Source organism: Thermothelomyces heterothallicus (genome assembly GCF_042370625.1).
Source record: "Thermothelomyces heterothallicus CBS 202.75 unplaced genomic scaffold P884_scaffold_47, whole genome shotgun sequence".
In the NCBI taxonomy this organism is placed as follows: domain Eukaryota; kingdom Fungi; phylum Ascomycota; class Sordariomycetes; order Sordariales; family Chaetomiaceae; genus Thermothelomyces; species Thermothelomyces heterothallicus.
This window is the reverse complement of record NW_027192608.1, coordinates 87,057-106,286: the sequence shown is the minus strand read 5'-3', so window position 1 is coordinate 106,286 and position 19,230 is coordinate 87,057. Positions and strand designations below refer to the sequence as shown.

General features: G+C 56.0%; 8 protein-coding genes across 8 annotated transcripts; 4 read left to right on the top strand and 4 right to left on the bottom strand.

The window, feature by feature from the left end:
• Window positions 1-1,381: 1,381 nt before the first annotated feature.
• P884DRAFT_233215 (Metallo-dependent phosphatase-like protein) lies at window positions 1,382-3,991 on the bottom strand. The gene is made up of 4 exons (XM_069439874.1): window positions 3,379-3,991; window positions 3,257-3,312; window positions 1,950-3,181; window positions 1,382-1,868 (listed from the first exon to the last, which is right to left on the bottom strand). Exons 1-4 carry the CDS (start codon window positions 3,650-3,652, stop codon window positions 1,433-1,435), a joined length of 1,998 nt encoding a protein of 665 aa, XP_069293264.1. The 5' UTR covers window positions 3,653-3,991; the 3' UTR covers window positions 1,382-1,432.
• Window positions 3,992-4,517: 526 nt separating this feature from the next.
• On the top strand, window positions 4,518-5,373 carry P884DRAFT_233213 (acyl-CoA N-acyltransferase; the record flags this gene model as incomplete). Its single annotated transcript, XM_069439873.1, has 2 exons — window positions 4,518-4,554; window positions 4,623-5,373. The coding sequence occupies 2 exons, from the start codon at window positions 4,518-4,520 to the stop codon at window positions 5,138-5,140; spliced, it is 555 nt and encodes a 184-aa protein (XP_069293263.1). The 3' UTR covers window positions 5,141-5,373.
• On the bottom strand, window positions 5,295-6,374 carry P884DRAFT_213085 (uncharacterized protein; the record flags this gene model as incomplete). The annotated part of the gene is made up of 1 exon (XM_069439188.1): window positions 5,295-6,374. One exon carries the CDS (start codon window positions 6,372-6,374, stop codon window positions 5,295-5,297), a length of 1,080 nt encoding a protein of 359 aa, XP_069293262.1.
• Window positions 6,375-6,871: 497 nt separating this feature from the next.
• On the top strand, window positions 6,872-10,101 carry P884DRAFT_252710 (uncharacterized protein). Its single transcript, XM_069440743.1, has 4 exons — window positions 6,872-6,949; window positions 7,020-7,419; window positions 7,478-9,134; window positions 9,200-10,101. The coding sequence occupies exons 2-4, from the start codon at window positions 7,249-7,251 to the stop codon at window positions 9,901-9,903; spliced, it is 2,532 nt and encodes an 843-aa protein (XP_069293261.1). The 5' UTR covers window positions 6,872-6,949; window positions 7,020-7,248; the 3' UTR covers window positions 9,904-10,101.
• Window positions 10,102-11,203, bottom strand: P884DRAFT_288337 (putative NAD(P)-binding-domain-containing protein). The gene is made up of 2 exons (XM_069443941.1): window positions 10,990-11,203; window positions 10,102-10,903 (listed from the first exon to the last, which is right to left on the bottom strand). The coding sequence occupies exons 1-2, from the start codon at window positions 11,092-11,094 to the stop codon at window positions 10,229-10,231; spliced, it is 780 nt and encodes a 259-aa protein (XP_069293260.1). The 5' UTR covers window positions 11,095-11,203; the 3' UTR covers window positions 10,102-10,228.
• A 452-nt stretch (window positions 11,204-11,655) lies between these two features.
• P884DRAFT_213098 (uncharacterized protein) lies at window positions 11,656-13,783 on the top strand (the record flags this gene model as incomplete). The annotated part of the gene is made up of 3 exons (XM_069439190.1): window positions 11,656-11,946; window positions 12,006-12,870; window positions 12,924-13,783. The coding sequence occupies 3 exons, from the start codon at window positions 11,656-11,658 to the stop codon at window positions 13,781-13,783; spliced, it is 2,016 nt and encodes a 671-aa protein (XP_069293259.1).
• Window positions 13,784-14,146: 363 nt separating this feature from the next.
• Window positions 14,147-16,191, top strand: P884DRAFT_265503 (kinetochore complex Sim4 subunit Fta1-domain-containing protein). The gene is made up of 2 exons (XM_069441948.1): window positions 14,147-15,817; window positions 16,020-16,191. Exon 1 carries the CDS (start codon window positions 14,348-14,350, stop codon window positions 15,746-15,748), a length of 1,401 nt encoding a protein of 466 aa, XP_069293258.1. The 5' UTR covers window positions 14,147-14,347; the 3' UTR covers window positions 15,749-15,817; window positions 16,020-16,191.
• A 1,080-nt stretch (window positions 16,192-17,271) lies between these two features.
• P884DRAFT_252692 (uncharacterized protein) lies at window positions 17,272-18,420 on the bottom strand. The gene is made up of 4 exons (XM_069440742.1): window positions 18,064-18,420; window positions 17,845-17,997; window positions 17,699-17,785; window positions 17,272-17,645 (listed from the first exon to the last, which is right to left on the bottom strand). Exons 1-4 carry the CDS (start codon window positions 18,335-18,337, stop codon window positions 17,515-17,517), a joined length of 645 nt encoding a protein of 214 aa, XP_069293257.1. The 5' UTR covers window positions 18,338-18,420; the 3' UTR covers window positions 17,272-17,514.
• Between the last annotated feature and the right edge of the window lie 810 nt (window positions 18,421-19,230).

Here is a 19,230-nt window from a genome sequence, read left to right as displayed (position 1 = left end):
GGGGGGGATCTCATGATGGTGGCCGAAGAATGTTGTCGGGGGTTTACATACGCGGCTTTCCAGCCAGAGAGCGGACTTGGCTTACAACATCTGGCCAGTGAGGAATTTCGACGAGACGGGGTTTCGACGAGCTTGAGATGAGCGGGTTGGGGCCATTTCTTATCATTATGATTTAGATTCTGCCAGGCAAAGCAAGACCGGCTTATATCCAACGACACCTAATTATATCTTACTCCGACACCACAGGGAACGTCCGTCAGGGTGGATTCTTGACCAGGGCCTCCACAGTGGCGTTGTGGACAACCAGTGTGGATTGCCCGACTCCAGTCGTCCCTCTTCATCCAGGAGAGTTCCAACCTCATTCAGCGGCTTAAACAGGCCGCAACCACTAGAGTCCATATGTACATTGATGGCATCTCAAAGGATTCAAATGGATGGGTGAGCAGACCAGACATCCATGGACAGAGGGAGGTACTCACAAGCACACCAACCAATCTCTGTGCATATCCTCGGCGCACGGCTTCTGGCATTCCCCGCGCAAATCCCCTAATTAATTACTGCTCCGCAAACATGGCAAGCGCCATCCTCCGCTTTGACGGAGGATTTACCCGTGGTACCCGATGTCCCAGCGCGAGCTTGAGCTATGATCCCCGCCAGGTGTCCACGAGGGGAGCTACGGTTCAGATTGAGGAATCTCAATTATGTATAATTAGCTTGGCCGATATGGCTCATCCCCACAGCATCCCACTTTCCACCTCACGTTGTCAAGGAGTCTCAAACACTACCTGCATATGTGGTTCCGAACTTGAATCAGGTGGAAACATCCCCCCAACGGCTTTTATCAAACTCGAAAAAAAGAGTTCCGGATGCTATACCCTGCCAGGTTTGCCTTAAAACTCTCAATCGACATGTTATGACATCCCCTTCCTTGGGTTCCACCTCTTGGTAACTTTCACCTATGACGACGCACCGAAGCAGAAGCGGTCTCGGTTTCCATTCGCAGATTATGGCTTGTTCTCTGCAACCCGCAGCATGGTCTGGGATAAGTTCAATCTTGACTATGCGAATAGATGACGAGGAAGTGCACCCGAAGCAATGAGTGATAGCTCCTCTGTTCGCCACGTTTACCAGCAAGCCTGCAAATTTTGATTCCTCATAGAGGGTGTCTTTTATTACTCTGTACGGAGACCATGCCGAAGTACTAGCGTATGCTTGTTCACAGATGCGAGAAGTGCGCCAAGAAAGAGAGTAATGGGCAGAGTAAAGCAGAGAAGTGTTTGTCTTCGCTGGCTGTGCTGGAACAACTTGCTTCATATTCTGGCCAGCACGCCATTCTAATTATAAATGGAGAAGCATGTTGTTTTTCTCACCCTTACCCGGGGGGGGGGGGGATTCCGGTGTGTGGTGGTGCACTGACTCGCCTCCCGCTTAATTAACTCGAGGTCCCAGTCACCATCTGTATACGCCCCTCGACGCGGGGAGCAATGGGTCTGGTCCACGCCACTTCGCACTCACCGTCCGTCAGCTCGTCACATGTATTAGCGCGGACTCCTGCCAGGCGACACCACTTGGCGAAGACGCGGCGCATGATGGCGAGCTCCCTGTCCAGGGCTCGAGCATTCTCCCTAGCTCGCTCCAGCTCCTCCCCGGACTCGCTGTCGCTGTCGTCCTCGGCGGCACCATGCATCGGCGGAAGACTGGACCGCCTCTGCCTGAGCTTGCTGGGCGTCCATTCTGCCCAGCCGCTTCTGTTTTCGCTTCCGGATTGACTGACTTGGGATTTCCCCTCGGCTGGGCTGACTGGAGCAGAGGCTGATGGTTTCCCGAGAATGGGGTGACTCTTGGCAACGTTATCTGCGACTTTGGACCTGGATAAGCATATAAGTGACTATCCGCTGCTTATGGTGGTAATGAAAGAAAGAGAGAGAAAAAAAAGGAAGAATGTTTACCAGTGGCGTTCCAACGACGGGCCCCAACCGCTCCATTTGGCCAACACGGTCAAGGACATGAAATATTGCCGCAGCATGGCAGAGATGAGCATGCCGTTCTCCTCGGACACAACCTCCTCGCACTCGCCACCCTCGGACCGGACCAGCAAACTGCGGTAGCCGTCCTTTCCGCGGCCCATGTAACCTCTCGTCGCCAGGACGTAGGTGCGACCTTTGTCCAGAGACTCCCCTCCTATCTCGACAGAGAGAACGCGGGATCCGACTGGGCGGGAAGGATCGAACTTGAAGTTGATGTTTGACACCTGGGGAAACCGCCCTTCAAGCGCGGGATACAGCGAAACGCCGTTCTCGAGCGCATCCAAGATGCCCTGCCCGGATGTCTTGATCACGACGACCGGGTCCTCAAACGGGAAGCAGTCGGTGACGTCTTTGACACGGATTGGCCCCGGCGCATACACTTGATCTCCCCTGATGGTGCCGGCCGCCATGAGCGCGCAGTCCGCACCGTAATGGTGGCGCATGATGTCGCACACAAAGTTGCCCAGGTTGCTCTCCCCGAGACGTACCGTGGTGAACCTCGAGTCCAACGGGGAGGCAGTCCAGCCGACGGGCTTCTCCAGGCTCTTCTTCAGCTTGGCCGTGAGCTTGTTCACCAGCGCGAGAGTCTCGCCGTCCTCGGGGACGGACCGCACGATATCGCGGCGCCAGATATCCACATCCCACCTCCGCCCGCTACCCGGGGGCTCGGCCCGGCGAACTTCAACGTAGCTGAGCTGCTTGAAATCGGATCCAGACCGCAGAACGTGGGTCCCGTTGATGAAGCTGTGGGCGTAATAATGATCGTGACCGCCGAGAATGAGGTCGATGTTCTCGCCGCCTAGCTGCTCTGCCAGCTTGTTATCGTTGGGCTCGCGCATGTGCGTGAGGGCGATGACGATGTCGGCCCCTTCGGCACGCAGTTGCGGGACGAGCTCGCGGGCGACGTCGCTGGCGGAGCGGTAGATGACGTTGGGCGGCAGCGCGTTGATGGTGTCGAGCCACTCGCGCTCGCCGAGACCGAGAAGGCCGATCTTGATGCCGTTGGAGGTCGTGATCATGTGTGTCTTTTTGGCGTTGCCGAGGGGCACCCCATCCCCCAAAGCCGGGTCGAGCACATTGGCCAGCAGCCAAGGGAAGTTGCACTTGGATGTGAGATGGCGGAACTGTCTAACCCCGAAATCCAAGTCGTGATTCTGTTCAACGGGTGTCAGCATTGCAGCTCCTGCACATCTGTGTACAGTACAGCGGATGGCCAGATGTTGGCGTACCCCGACGCAGGCGCAGTCGGTCCCGATAAGATTCAGGAGAGGAACCATATGGCTGCCTGTCTGCACTGTAAGCAAGCAAGCGCCTCGCTAACATGGTGTCTTGCCGGGATCCAGTGCCTGACCCTTAGTAATGGAGCTTTCGAGGCTCGGGTTGAAGACATCGCCCGAGAACAGCGTCACGAGCCCCGGCTGTCCCTGGAAACGCTCGGCTTCTCGGTATTCCTTGCAGACGCTCACGAAACGGCCAATGCCGCCGACCGGTTCAGCCGACGACGGGTCGAGATGGTAGACATCGTTGTAATGAAGTATCCTGAGGTCTGGTGGCGTGTTCAGATCTCGGCCGGAGCTGAACGTGATGCATGGCTCGGCGGATGGCGGGGTTGATGAGGGGCTCATGGTGCTGCGAAACTCGAGTCGGATTCTGCTCGTGTGCTGTGAGACAAGGAGTCAATTGGCAGAGCACTCGCTGCAACCGAACAAATTATTTCGAAATCGAGGAACGAACGAGCGAATTCACCTGTTTATGCGTTGGGAACTCTGGGTGTCAAGGGTTTAGGGGCGTCCGGACGAGAACTCGCATGCATTAATGTTTTGAGTTACCGTTGAACTCGGTTGGGCTGCCAGTGTTTATTTAGGTTGTGGATGTGTGGAGGATGACACGGCGGGGCAGTGTAGATAGATGGTAAGCTAAGAAGAGGCGGCGACAGAAGGTGCAATCAGCCCTTGGCGGTGCAGTAAGGTCAGGACAGGTAACTATGTAATGGATGTATGCACTGTCGGTAGGGAACGCGAGTAACTAATGCTTGCATAGGTAGGCAGGCCCCGATCGGCAGTGCTACCTCATTCCTTGGATCCATCACCGCAAAGCAACCCTTCCGAGAGTCGTAGCAACGTCTCAAAGGAGTTGATTCTAGACAGCGCTGGAGTATGCCATGCAACCAGAGTCAATTCAGACTCTGAAGACCGCGGACAACGAAGCTGACGTTGGCCTCGGTCAACCCAACGTTTGTCCTTCCTGTGCCCAGGTCACAATGCTATGGAATTCATGGGTTGGGACTCCCCGACCGAGCAGAGGAAGTATCCTCCAAAAGATTGTTGCCAAAGTACTGAATCCACGCCCTTCGAGGCGGGTTGACCCCACCATATGTCGAAGATGCGGGGAAAAAGAATGTTTACCCACCAGCTATCGCGGATATGATAAAAGGGGCGGCGCGATTGATGCAGACCGCATCAGCAGTTTGGACTGCATTCACCCGCAATCATGGCCGCAAATACTGCTACTGTCCGGCATGCCCGCCGTGAAGGTGCCGGTTTTCTCCTCCTCTCCCCTCCTACTTTCCGCTTGATCAGCTAACTCGGCAACCAGACGTTCCCGCGATCCTGGAGCTGATCCGCGAGCTGGCCGACTACGAGCATGCGCTGGATGCTGTCGAAGCCACCGAGGACAAGCTTCTCGACACCATCGCCTTCGCGCCGTCGGACTCGCCCGCCACCGGCAGCAGCAGCACCCTTCCACAAACGGAACCCACATCCCCGTCCAAACCCGCCCGGTGCTTGGTCCTCACCACGCCTTCTGGCACCGTGGCCGGCATCGCCTTATACTTCTACAACTACAGCACCTGGCGCGCGCGGCCGGGTATCTACCTTGAGGACCTCTACGTGCGGCAGAGCGAGCGTGGGAAGGGCTACGGCAAGCGCCTGCTGGTCGAGCTCGCCAAAGAGGTCGTAGCCATGAAGGGCGGTCGGCTCGAGTGGGTGGTTCTCAAGTGGAACGAGCCGTCGATCAAGTTCTACGAGAGCATCGGCGCCAAGATGATGAGCGAATGGGTGGGTATGAGGGTGGATGGGGATGCGCTGAACAAGTTGGCGACATTGTTGGACTAAGCGGAGAGGTCGACGATGCGGGGACATAGCAGCGCAGTGGCTGCTCGTTCTGTTTGGCGTTCTCAGAAGGAATAAGGCTCTGGCTTCAGGTGGGATTACACTGGTGGCTGTTGGCACGCGCACCGAACTTGGGAGACCTCAGTTCCAGCCTCGCTCATGTGGTGTTGTGTTTGCCCCTAGTTTTGGGTTTCTCGGCATACGGAAAATCGTTGAAGAACTCGATCATGCCTGCGGTGGCCGATGCAGGTTGGTGGTCAAGCTTTCCCCAGCGAATATCCCACCCTTTGCCATCCGGTTGTTTCTTCATGGTCGCGGTCAGGTTCCATATGTATTCGAACATGCGCCGCCACGCCCGTCTTGTGTAGTTGTGACAGCCAATGGGCCGAGGGTCCCCCGTTGGCGTGTTGTCGTCCACCGCTCCCGTCAGGAGCTTGTTCCTTCTGTTTGCCGGCCGGTCAACAACGGCGACAGGTTTTATGGCGTACGACTGCCAATCCCAGTTCCGCTTGGCTTGTGACGCCTCCGACATGCTTTTTGCTAGAGCGCGCCGGGGAGGAGGGAGCCATCCCTGGGCCGTCCCCTCGGCGATAGCCTGAAGCGCCTTCCATTCCTCCACGGGAAGCGGTGGCATGATCTTGTCTGCCGCGGATTTCCACATATTTTTCAGTTTTGTCCGGGCGAGCTTGATAGGAAGCGGGCGACCCCAGGCATTCTCCTTGGGCAGCTTCTTTTCCGGAGTCACCTGGTTGATGGTGATGGGCATTTTTGGGGAATTATTCAGAGAGGCATTGATCTGGGAGAGGGCGAAGGTGCGCAGCTTCTCCACATCCCAGTCGTCCAACCAGTCTGAGGTCTTGTATTTCTCGGCATGAGGAGCCATCTCGGCGACGTATTCGGCTAGCTCCTTTGTGTTCGTCGGCATGTCGCGCTGCACAAGGCGCGACACCAATTCACGTCGGCGGCGGCCGATGCGTCCAAACGCCCGAAGCATTACCCGGCGCATGCGGGCCATGTCGCCAGAATTGGCCGCCCGGAGGACACGGAGCTCATGAAGTCCGTTTCGAACATGCTTCGGTCCTCTCTCCGCATCTCCCTTGTCTTTTCGGAACCGAGCTTTGATGAGTTTGTCTGCCGACTGTCGTACAAGCGGAGGGAGATACGAGGATTCGCGAAGAAGATGGCGGTAGAGGTGTAGCGGCGTCTGAGGCTTCGGTATGCGCAGAGGGCAGGACATTTTTGGATCTGTTAAGCCGGCTGTTGCCGGCAAATGGTGTTGATGATTGCAATGGTAAAGGTCGGTCGGGTCCTGTATTAACACAAAAGGTGCAGTGGCACGTGAGCTGAACTGTGAGTTGAACTTCGGTAATACTACACTAGTAATCTTTGTCGTAGTTAACTACTTGCGTACGTATTACGAATGACATGTTTCGTCAACCTCTGTTTTGTATGGTGGGCCGTGCACATGCCAATTCTTTGGTGTCGGCAGCCCCTCCTTTTTCGGCGGGAATTGAAATGGCGCGTCTTCTGGCTTCCCTGACCGAGACACGCCCACCAGAACACGAAAATCACACGTCGGCAACCCGTGTCTTAATTGAAGATCTTCGCTGTAGTCCGCGCCGACACTATATCGCGATATCCTTAATCACTTATCTCTTGTCTATTCTTTCGCCTTAAGTAATACGCATTCTCTCGTGTGCGGCCCGGCAGCATCTCGACTGACTTAACCTACAGTACAGCTGTTTACCCCATTTCCCTTTTCCGTAACCCACTGCAACGCACGACTGGCCGGGCTTTTTGTGCGCTCTTCTCGTGAGTCCAGCGCCGCACTCTTACCGCTCGCTCGCTGGCACACCTAACATCCGACTGATCCCGCCACCAGTGTTGACGTTGACGTCTGATAGACGAATCATATGCTCCAATCCTCAATACTAATCTCCTCAATTGGGAGCTCTTTTTTGTCAGAATTTCCAGCTATAATCTCTGGTCACCGCCTCATCGTACCCGAAACTCTGAATCCGCATCGCGCCCCCCGCCTTCTCCCAGGAGGCCGTCGAACGGCTCTCGCCTCGTAGTCTAAGGTGCGCTGCCATCGGGCGCGTTTATCAAGGATGCAGCCATCACCGATGCCCGGCAGCTCTCAGCAGCAGCCGCAGCACTCGCAACCCTCTTCCCAACAATCCTTCTCCATGAGCCAGCCGTCCTCCCAAACGACAGGGTACCGGCAGTACGCCGACATGCCCCAAAAGTCACAGACCGAACCAGATATGGGAATCTATTCGGTGCGTCTGCAAACCTCGGTTCCGGTTCCCCTACCACCTTGTTAATGCGCTCTTTTAGGCCGTCTATTCAGGCGTCAATGTTTACGAGATGGAAGTTAATAACGTCGCCGTCATGCGACGCCAGGCCGACGGTTGGCTCAACGCGACTCAGATCCTCAAAGTTGCTGGTGTGGATAAGGGCCGGCGTACTAAGATTTTGGAGAAGGAGATACAGACAGGGGAGCATGAGAAGGTCCAAGGGGGTTACGGAAAATACCAGGGTACCTGGATCCCCTTTGAGCGTGGCTATGAGGTCTGCCGCCAGTATGGCGTAGAAGAAATGCTCATGAAGCTCTTGACGCACAAGCGAGGTCAGGAGGGGGAAGGGGCCGATGTGGACACACCGACCAAGGAGCAAGCCATGGCCGCCCAGAGGAAGCGCATGTACAATGCGAGTTCGCAGGAGTCGCGCACCAACGGTATGTCTGGCACCTTCTTCAAGAACATCTCGTCTACAGCGTCCCATGCGATAAACGCCATCAGCAAGGCTCGATTCGACTCCCCAGGGCCTCGAAATCGCAGTGGCCCGAGCCGCGCTCCTAGCTTCCACCGCCAGTCATCCATGCAAGACGCCAACGATATCCCGGCAAACTCGCAACAAAGCTTCGTGTCCGACTACGGTCATGCCGAATCTGCTTTTGGATCGCAGACGACCCAAGCAGCACCGGGTGAAAACGACCAGCCTCCTAGGAAACGGCAGAGGGTACTCACGCCAGCGAATAGTTTTGGGGGCTTAACCCCAACGTACCCCCAGATCGATGGGTACGCGGCCAACTACCCGGGGTCACCCACAGAGCCAAACGAATCGTTCATCTATTCCCAGGCCGGCGTCCACGTCGAGCAGGAGCCAAGTTATGCCCCCGGCCCGCTCCGGCCTCTACCGCACGAAATGTCTCCCGAAGCTGAAGCGAAACGAAGCATGCTCATGGGGCTCTTCATGGACCCAAATGGCCCGGATGAGGCGAAAAAGAACGTCCTTCGCAGCATGACTCCCCAGGAGCTTGATATGCCCATCGACAACCAGAGCCATACGGCCTTGCACTGGGCTGCAACCTTGTCTCGGATGCCTCTCTTGAGGGCGCTCATTGAGGCCGGCGCAAGCCCATTCCGTGTCAATAAGGCGGGTGAGACGGCATTGATGCGCGCCTGCATCGTGACCAATTCAATGGACCACAACTCATTCCCAGAGTTACTGGACGTCCTGGGCGTCACAATCGACGTGCGGGACGATAAGGGCAGGACTGTGTTGCACCACATCGCCGTAACAAGCGCTGTGAAGGGCAGGAACTCTGCGAGCCGGTACTATCTCGAGAGTTTGTTGGAGTGGGTTGTGCGGCAAGGCAGCGCTCCGAGCAGCCAAAACCCCCAGGGCAGTTTCAGCGCACCTGCAAAGATGGGCATTGGCCGTTTCATGAGCGAGATTGTCAACGCCCAGGACAATAGCGGCGATACAGCGTTGAACATCGCCGCGCGGATCGGCAACCGAAGTATTGTGTCGCAGCTCCTGGAAGTAGGGGCGGATCCCAACATTGCCAATCGCGCAGGCCTGAGACCTGTGGACTTTGGCATTGGAACAGATGTCGAAGGCCATCGGAATGGCGAAATATCGGAGCGGAATGGGGGCTCGCAGGGTTCGAATCAGAAAACCAGGGAAAATAGCGACGAGGTGGTCAGCTGTAAGTCCAATCCCAGGACCGTATTTTCCTGTCTCGCCCTTCGTTTTAATGCTAACGATTTGCAGCTATCACTCACCTCATCAGCGAGTCGTCTTCACTCTTCCAGAATGAGTTGAAGAAGAAGCAGGAGGCTATCGACGCCCTGCACAGCTCATTACGAACCACGTCGGCTCAGGTCGGCGAGGCTCGCCGTACCTTGGAGTCCTTACGAGAAAAGCTCAAGGCTCAGCAGCTCGCGCGCCAAAAGGTGATCAACCTCAAGCGTGCATGTCAGGAAGAAGAGTACCAGCTGCTTCAACTGGAACAGCGCCACGGCCGTCTGGATGTTGACGCTGCCAATGCATGGGAGATGGAGCTCGAATCGATCCTGGATAATATTGCCGCTGCCAGGGCACAACAACAACAACAACAACAACAACAGCAGCAGCAGCAGCAGCAGCAGCAGCAGCAACCCAGTGAGAATGGGTCATACCAGAAAGTAGTAGAAGAGCAAGTTGCGCGCTTGCCCAGGGTGGCTATTATACGTGCGCGGCTCAACGCGTTGCGTGACCGCTCGGCTCAGACTCGCCGGGCAGTGGAGGCGCTCCGGGCTCGGAGCAAAGACAGGGAGCTTAAATACCGGCGGCTAGTGGCGCTGTGTACGCGCCGGCCCGAGAATGAGGTGGACGGGCTGCTGGACACGCTGACGAGAGCAGTCGAGTCGGAGAAAGGGGAGTTGGAAATCGCAAGGGTCAGGAGATTTTTGGGCGGGGTGGAAGGGGTCGCCTGAAGCCCAGTTTCACTTTACTGAGCTGCTTGTCGAGTGTCATTGGTGTGTTGTACATAGCGATTTGTTGTTTTTTACCCGGAATTTGTGTGCTTTGCCCTGAAAAGAGAATCATTAACTCGATAGTATGCTGGTTGTCGCACGCATCTTTCATCAGGCGTGTTTTGGGATGGGAAGACCATGAGGGCTTCAGAAACTGCGGTATTGTTCATCAGTGTTAGGGCCGCGTGATGATTTAGGGCCAAATCTTGGGGAATAAATTCTTGGTTCGCATCGCAAGGGCGGTTTCCTAATGCCCATAGGCTATCTACGAGCTCTACGACGGGTCTCAAGCGCCGACACTAAACCCGAAAGACCCGTCAAATCCCACGTCGCCGAACTCGGGGTTGGCACGCATCGCCTTGAGCGTTTCGAGTGATGGGACCTTCCCAGCGGGGTAGAAGCGAAGGAGATTGCCAATGTCCTCCTCCGTCAACTCGCACATCTCATCCCAAGGGTACGCATCGCTAACCTTTGTCATCCACGCCATCCGCTTTGATCCTTCCTCTGGGCTGGGCGCAATCTGGCGCAGCCTCACCCGGAGCTCGCCCACCGTCTCAATCGCCCTCCCGGCGTTGGATGGAAGGCATTCCGCAATGAACTTGCGGATCGTGCTCGCCAACCTCGGACCCTTGCCGTTCGTGCTGACCATGATCTGCAATGGCCCATCGCGGTGCACGCTACCGAAGTAAAAGTCGCATTCGGGTGGCACGTCGGCGATGTTGGCGGGGATGCGGCGCTCTTTGCAGAGCTTCCAGATGGCGGTAGACGCGGCTGGGTCATCGATAGCCACCAGCACCATGTCCGCACCGTCCAGGTCGGAGGGCTCGAAGTTACGGTCAACGTGCGTGACCTGCTTCTGGGCGACCCGGTAGGCGACCTCGGGGTTGAGGCGGGCGGCGGGGGAGACGACGGTCACATTGGCATCGGCATTGAGGCAGTGGAGGATGCGCCCCGCGGCGACCTGGTGATGTTGAAAAAGGGAAGTCAGTCGGTAAAGCACCCAACGGATGGATTTGGGATGTTGTCCGAGCTCGGAGAATAACCTACCTCTCCTCCGCCGACGACCAGGACTTTCTTGCCCTTGATCTGCCACGCAATGATCAAGCTTCCTCCTCCCTGAACCTCAGGAAACTTTGCCGGCGTTTGGGCCATGCCTTTTCTCTTTCAGGACATGCAGAGCCTCGGGATGGCTCTTGAATAGCCGTGTGGTTGCAAGGGCAGAGTCATTGCGCGACTGCGAGACGGGAACAGTTCCGTGGGGAGAACTTCACCTGGAGCCACGATCGGGAGTGTCAAAGAACGCTCGTCATTGGGCGACTTGGCTTTCACAAGCGCCATCGATAAGGCTTTAGGGGCCCACCAGCGCTCGCAGCTAACCTTTTACGCATGTAGTGGCTCTTGGTTGGCGGCTTGGGGAGGCAAGACCCACCGAATCCCAGGCTCTGGTCCCCGCCAAGCCAACCAGCAGCTGGGAATCCCGCGACCCGGGACCATCGCATCACCTGGTAATCCGGACATCCGTACTCCGTACTCTCGGTTGCTTCATCCATTCCCGGCGACTGCCGCCATCCACCTTTGTGGAACCATTCGGCCAAAGCCATCATGTGCATGGGATCAGCAGCGCGCAACAAGGATTAGGGGGATATCCCTAGCGGCATCAAGCGGATTGCGGATTCGTTTGCGGCCGCGCGCGAATCCCGCGACGGCGACGCCATGTCTGCCCGGAGACTCGGCGGCGGCAGGGTCCTGGGCAGCGGTAAAGGGCTCGCCCCTCCTCCTCCTGCTCACGCCCCGCGAGCCACGAGCCCGTTTCCACCGCCGTCCGAAAGCAGTACGGTGTCCCTCCGATCTCGAAACTCGACGCCCGTCTCGCTCTCGCCCTCGTCTTCCAGTCCGCTTCCCGACTTTTCCCAGGACCTCACCTCCAATGTCACCGTTGGCGGGCCGTCCAATGGCGCCTCGGCCGAAAACAAGCTGGCGTGCCCAATATGCGAGGAGGAGATGGTGCGTTGTGGGAGTAGATGTAGCACGGGGGTTCTAGCGTGCTGACAGGGCCTCTGCAGGTGACATTGCTCCAACTGAACAGACACCTGGACGACGTGCACCAGGAATTGCCCGAGGCAGAGCAAGACGAAGTCAAATCGTGGTTTGAGAAGCAGGTCCTAAAGGCCAAGAGGTTTCAACCTCTGTCGCTCATCAATCAAAAGCTCCGAGGCTTGGACGTGTTCGAGTCGAACGAGACGCAGCCCATCTCAGTGAGCGCCGGACCCGGCCGACCCGTCGAGACGGTAATCGATCCCGAGGAGTTGGTCACGAGGAAGCACTGGCAGCGGCCGACGGGGCACGATGTGTGTACCGACCCTCTATGCGACCGCAGATTGGGCCCCCTCAGCGGCAGCGTCAACTGTCGAAAGTGCGGCCGGCTTTTCTGTGAGATGCACACCATGTATCAGATGAAGCTGTCGCGGTCAGCCAACCACGAACCGGTCAGGGGTGTGTGGTGCCGGGTGTGCGAGACATGCTACAAGTCGAGGGAGGGATACAACGATCATACGGGCCTATCGCGGGATCACACGGCCGATTTTACTGCCGTCCGGGCAAAGAAGGTGGAGAGACAGCGGCTGGAAGTGCAGAGGCTGGAGAAGCGACTGACGAAGCTGACTCGGCTACTTGTCGAAGTTCCCCCAGAGACTGGCGTGAACTCGACCCTGCTGACCCCGCTGGGTGGACAAAGGAGTCAGAGGAAGATGATCGAGCAATCGGTCGTGACCTGGGAGGACGACGCGGCCGTCCCCAGGTGCCCATTCTGCAAGCAGGAGTTCAGGCCCTGGACGTTCAGGAGGCACCACTGCAGGATATGTGGCCGCGTCGTATGTGCTGACCCACAAACGAATTGTTCAAGCGAGGTTGGCTTGAACGTCGCAAACCGTGAGTATGCCCGTGTCAAATGAGAGGCAATCAGTCGGCTGACCTTGAGACAGCAAATGCCATAGCCACCACCGAGAAAGCGACTGCTGCCCCCGAAATTGGGCAAGTCAGTATCGACATTCGGATGTGCTGCGAGTGTAAACATACAATCTTCTCCCATCGAGATTTTCTCGAGTCCATCAAACACCGGCCGCCCGACCAGCGTGCCTACGAAACCCTGCGCCAGTTTGAGCACGGTATCCAAATGCTGTTGCCCTCGTTTCACAAAGCGCTACAGGCGCTACAGCCCCCTGACGAGAACCCAGATCGACCGGACAAACCGCCACCCACCCATGCCCAGATCCAGGAGGCGGCCAAGATCCGCAAACGTCTCACTGACGCCTTTGCAAAGTACGACCTCGCTGCGAAGCGCATCCGCAACATGAAGACGGATAGCCCAATGCAGCTCCGTCTCCAAAAGGCCATCTACGCATCCGCTTCGGCCTTTCTGCACGCCAATCTGATACCTCTCAAGAGTGTTCCCTCCATGCTGAAATCTCAGAGCTCCAGCCAACGCAGGCTTCTCTCGGGCGGGAATGGGTCGTCGCATGCCATTTCCTCTCCGCTGCGGAACGGCGAGTCGGCGCGATTCGACCCGGAAACCTCAAGCCTAGGCGGAGCGAGCGAAGTGAGCACGGCCGTCTCGGCGGCTTTAGAAACGGAGGAGAAGGAGGCGCGGGAGAGGTTGGTGGTGCTTGAAGAGCAGCGGTTCCTGGTTCAGAAAATGCTGAACCATGCGCGGGGGGCCAGGAGGTTTGAAGAAGCAGGCGCCTTGACGAGGAACCTCGAGGAGCTGGACAAAGAAATTGAAGCTGCCAAGCGACTGGTGGCAGGGGTAGAGGAGAGATGGGAGGGGCTCTATGCGGGAACATGAGTTACCTCGTCGGAACAGAAAACCTGTGCTTATTTGGTTAATTAATTTGGTTAAGGAGATGGGATCAGCATTGCATGGAGTTTGGAGCACTACGTTGGAAGGGGAAGGGATTCCAAGGGTCTTATGTAATTCTATAGTCGCAAGTGGTACAAGGCTTCTTCCTTAGCCGCCAGTACGGAGTGATTAAATCCGTATCCGGATACTTATTGAGATTAGTTATCGAGATCGCGTTCCACAAGGCGTTTTTGTTGGTCAAGCTTGTCTGCGGTAATGTCGGGTTAGGGTTGACTTTAACTACATATCCTTGCTCCAAGTCAGACCCCGCCATGACCGCACGTATTGCACCATCCACGTTCCCCATGTTAACCCTTTGTTTCTTGACCGCACGAAGAATTGGGGCATGATTTAGCTCTTCTCGACGCGTCATTTTAGCCTTCCTGTCACACCCGGCTGCTCAATTAGCATAAAGTCGAATAGCGAATTGCTCGCGACGCGTCAAAGCCGCCGAAGTTAGCAACGCCATTCCCGTGGCCAAGCAATCCACCCACCCACCCATTCAATCCCATGCCTCCAAGGCGGCGCCAGAATCGCACTCCAGATTTTGAAGCTGGTCCTGCTCACCAGCCCGTATCCCCGGCGAATGAAGAGGATGATGGGTCCCCCGAAGAGACGGAGGTAGACGGGGACGACGACGAAAGGCAAAGCTCACAGATTCCCTTTTACAACACGACCTTCTCCGCCCACCGTGTCTCCCCTCTATACCTCGGCGCCGAGGCTCTGACGGCAAGCCGATTGCAACTTCTTGCGCACCGGTTACGAGACAAACTGGTGGGAGATGTGGTCCGTGGGGTGGAGGTCGGGGCAGCCGATCGGGAGGACTCGATCGTCGGCAGGGCGGGCGCGTTGGAGAGGGTCGAGATCTCCTGGGTAAGCGTGGCCGATGTGTTGGGGTTCTCAAGGGAGGATGTCGAGCGCCTGCAAGACGAGGATGATATAGCCGGCTGGCGGCGGGCGGCCCGGGATCTAGGCGAGAAGCGAGCGCTACACATCGCACTGCGGTATGAGATGGCGTCCTGCACCGCGCTGATGCTCCCGTCGCTGCTGGGGGACGGAAACGGTGAATTCCCCGACACGGAAACGCGCTTCTGGGTGGGCGATGCAGACGCAGCGGCTCGGGAGCGGAGGTCGAACCCGGCACATTTTCTCTCGCTGCCGCTGCTCCTCTTGCGCATGCCGGCCCCCTTAAAGGCCGTCGTTGGCGATTTCCTGGCAACCACCTTTGACTGCCGCGTCAGTCCCATGCGACTTGGCACCCGCAGTCTGGTGGGCAGCTGGGAAGCTTGGATCAGATCGGCCGGCTTGCCTTCTACCGGCGCTCTCTCCAAGGATGCGGTTCTGAGCTTGGGGTTCCATGTTCCGGCGCCCAGTGCTTCACCAACGCAGCCCTTGGTCGAAGAAGATGCTGCTTCGGATCAGCAACAACCCCTCGGCCTCAAGTCCATCGATGTCATCATCCCTGCCGCCGAGCTGCGCAAGTTTGTTGCCGCGGGGAAGCAAGTCGTCGAATCGCAAAGCCGGCAGACGGGCGCCCTGGGTGCTTTGGGATGGCAAGGCGACCTGAAGCAGCGGAGGCTGTTGGCTGGCCGTTTGTACGAGGAGGGCTGGGAATGGCGAACAGCATCGGGAGAACCAGGCAATTCAACAGACCGTCAGCCCTTCATGGAGGCTCTGGCTTGCTACCTCGGAGAACACCTCAGCCTCGACTTGTTCCACCCGGGCGTCAGGGTGATCAAGGTTGCTTGCGGCGGCTTTGTCATGTCTGAATCACGACTCAAGGTCTTTGAGCCGGTAGGCGCAGGGGATGTCGAGGATGAGCGTATCTCTTCGCTAGGCCCAAGGGGGGCGATCTTGGAGCTTTTAGGCAGGCTAGCCGATAAAGCGCAGACTCAAGCTGTGGCTGGATAAAGCCGCAATTCATTGGCACCCGACCGATATCATACACTGTACAGTGCTCTGGCATCTTTCTTGAGAAAGGTAAACGGCGTTGTGGTATGGTTTGGATGGCGATAAGTCGGACCCCCCAATTCCGAACCCCCCATATTCCGAACACTTGGCACACCCACACCGCTTTTTCAACCCAACCACTTCAATCTACCACAACTTGCTCAACTTTTCCTCAAACCACTTCAAAGTTCGTGGGTATATTCAACGGTAGATGACGGCTTATACCGAGCAGGATTTGCAGGATGCGGTTGCAAAATACCACAATACTCGCTGTTCAATTCGAAGTATCAGCCGGGAGTTCGGAATTCCTACCACTACTTTATACAACCGCATTCAAGGCACTCAGAGGCGTTCAATTGCAGCCGAACCACGTCAGTCCCTTAGTCGCGTACAGGAAGAACAGCTTACCCAATGGGTATTGATTCAAGTTGCCCTGGGTGTCCCACCAACCCACGCGCAAATCAGGGAGTTCGCCAGCCGTATCCTCCAGGCACAAGGAGCCAGCCGTACCACAGTTGGAAAAGGCTGGATGACCAGGTTCCTTCGCAGGAACCCTGTTCTTCGAACCCAAAAAAAATTCGACCGGAGGGACTTCGAATTGGCTCAACTACGTCAGGAAAACGAAGCTCTAAAGGCACAGTTGGAAGCAGCCCGGCCGTCGACAAGGAAGAAGGTGGCCACTGATCCGATCGAGCAGTTCGCTTCGATTGAACAGATCCACCAGGCCCAGGTTGAAGCTGGCCGTGTAGAGGACCCTGGAGCTGAAGAGAGCAGGTCAGAAAATGTGGAATCAAATGCTTCCTGTATTGTGGTGGGTTGAACAGGCTGTCGTATATGTGGTTGAAGAAGATGGGTGTGTTTGCGGGCCAAGATTTGTGGGTGGCTCAAATCCAGGTGGTCCGACTTATGCCTTGATTACGACCACAAAGCGAGTGGGAAGCCCCCTTTTGCAATCCCCTTGAGGGCCCAGGAGAAGTTTTGGGGGGGGGGAACGTTGAACAACTTGTCGATTCCAACGAAGATGAGGCGCCCTAGTATTTTTTTTTTTTTTTGGGGGGGGGGGGGGGGGGGGGGGGGGGGAAGAGGTTAACCCGGGCTCTGACGAGAGGATCACGTCAAGATGGCCATGGCAACGTTGGCAAGGTTGAAACGGGCTACCTAGGGATATTTAGACAAATCTCAACCCGCTAGTGGAGCTTACGAGAGCTAATTAACCAGTCTTCACCTATAATCAGGCCGTGCTAGTATCATCTTAAAGGCCATAATTACCTGTTTCGAGACTTGTCACTAAAAGAGGCAATAAGCCAAATAAATATATTCCATTCACTAGGTACCTTACCTATCTAGTCATTGACTTGGAGATACGTATCTCTATCTTTAAAACATGACTAGCCATATGACAGAAGCGCTAGAGCTTCTAAAGCACTAGCCACGCGCTTACCACAGCATATAAGGCGCTCTTAAACGTATTAACCGTTTCTTTTGTCTATAAATATCACTCGTTTTGTCTCCTTTGTAGATAGTTCAACAAGGCATCTTTCCATCCTTTAAGCCACCCGCTGCAAATGCTCTCACCAGCTTACTGGAGCTCACCACTGCGTTCGGCACGTAGTAAGCGTTAACCGTGCCAGTGTTTAAGTCAACCCCCCTTCTTTCCCTTAGGTAAATAACACGACACTCCCATAGATAAATCGACGCTTCACCAGTTATCGAGACTAAGTTAGATATCATCTGGCCATCCAGACCTCTTCCTTTGCCCCATCTATAGCCTTAGCAAGCGGATGGTTTTTAAACCAGTCATATGCATTCTCTTTCACTGCATGCTTCTCATAGAACTCGTCCAGGGCGTGGTTCAGACCTATATTATTGTTACAAGCCACGGACTGGTAATATTAGGTTAGGCAATCTCACTATTGAGAGGCATGCCACGCAAAGGCTGTAGGGAAAATAAGTCTTCAAACTCGTGGATGAGCATAAGATGACCGGGCACCTGTGTTCCTATGGTAGAAGTTAGGACGTGGTGTTCGACCACGATAACCTGGAGAAGGTGAGCTAGCCTTTGGCGACGGTGTAGATTTGCGGCTCCTCGACCTCTTTCCCTTCGTCCCGTAGCTCGAGGTAGTATTGGTCATAGAACATTCGCGTCAGTTCCTGCATATGGAACGTATTTGGACGGAACTCGGCCCCATTTGAGACCGACTGTGCAGATGCTGATTAAAAAGTGAGCTTGAAGTATATATAGAAATGCAAGGGAAAACAGAGGACGTGGGACGAACTGAATCTGTCTTGAGTGCCCGGGTACACAAGGCCGTCCGGGGCCACATTTACTCCTTCGTTAGGCAGATCGTCCGGGCGACTGTCTTTCTCCTTGATATCAAACAGGCTGGAAACACGGCGAGGGCTGTAATAGTGTAGAGTCGCGGGGAAGGCCGAGTATATAGCCTTGGCTCGGAACTGTCGGTGGAGGAGAGGCAAACGCGCCAGAGGCGCCACACGTGCGCGTGCAATCCGCTGCCCGACAAGGGTTCTGGGTGCGGCCAATATGAACATGATCGGATAGTCTGATGGCTCTGAAGTCGAGGTCGATACTGCTGTGACGGTTTAGTACTCTGGACGGCTCGGTTCGGAATGGGGAATGGGGAATGGGGAATGCGACGGGAGCGAAATATGAGAGTCGGGCAGGAAATGCTTTTGGTTCAAGTAAATGTACCACCAAGCGTCTGTGCGCGCTGGTCCCGGTTGCTCACCCAATCACCAAGGGAATCACAGCTGGAGCAGTATCTAACCATCAGCCGTGATCTCTACGTTTGGGGGCCACGCCGTCTATGAAAACCAACACGCCATCTCCTCGCCGAGAATAGAAACCGGCCCCCACAAATGTCGATGCCAACCTGTTCGTTGACCCGGCGCTGGGGCCAGAGAACTGTGTAACCCTGGGTTGGTGGTTTGAGGACCCTGCGGCTGTGACACGCAGGCCGGGTCGTACTCCTCGACTCATGGCCTATTGGCCCTGCCGAATCAAGGAGCAGCAGACTGCAGCATACGGGATATGGAGTAGTCGCGATGGCCGCTGATGACATCGTGGTGCTATCGGCCCCCAGAGCAACGAGAAGGGTCTGGTCTCGGCCCACGTCGCCGCTTTTCTTTAAGTTGTTGGCCCGTCATACACCTCCTAGATCGTTGCCCACTTACTTTGCCTCACTGTTGGTTGCTGCCTTTTTCCCTAAACGGTACCCGAGTGTCGTTGGCCATTCCAACCCAATGTTCGCTGTTTCAGTTCATGATGAGGCCGAGGGCCAACGGTCGGCCCGTTGATTCTGGGGCTTATCGGAAAGTGTAGTCAAGTGTATCCGGAACAAGAACTTGCATCCATTCAGTGATGAATGTGCGAGATTGCAGTTGATTATAATAATGGCCAGTCCCTCTGCTGGCAAAGAGATTTC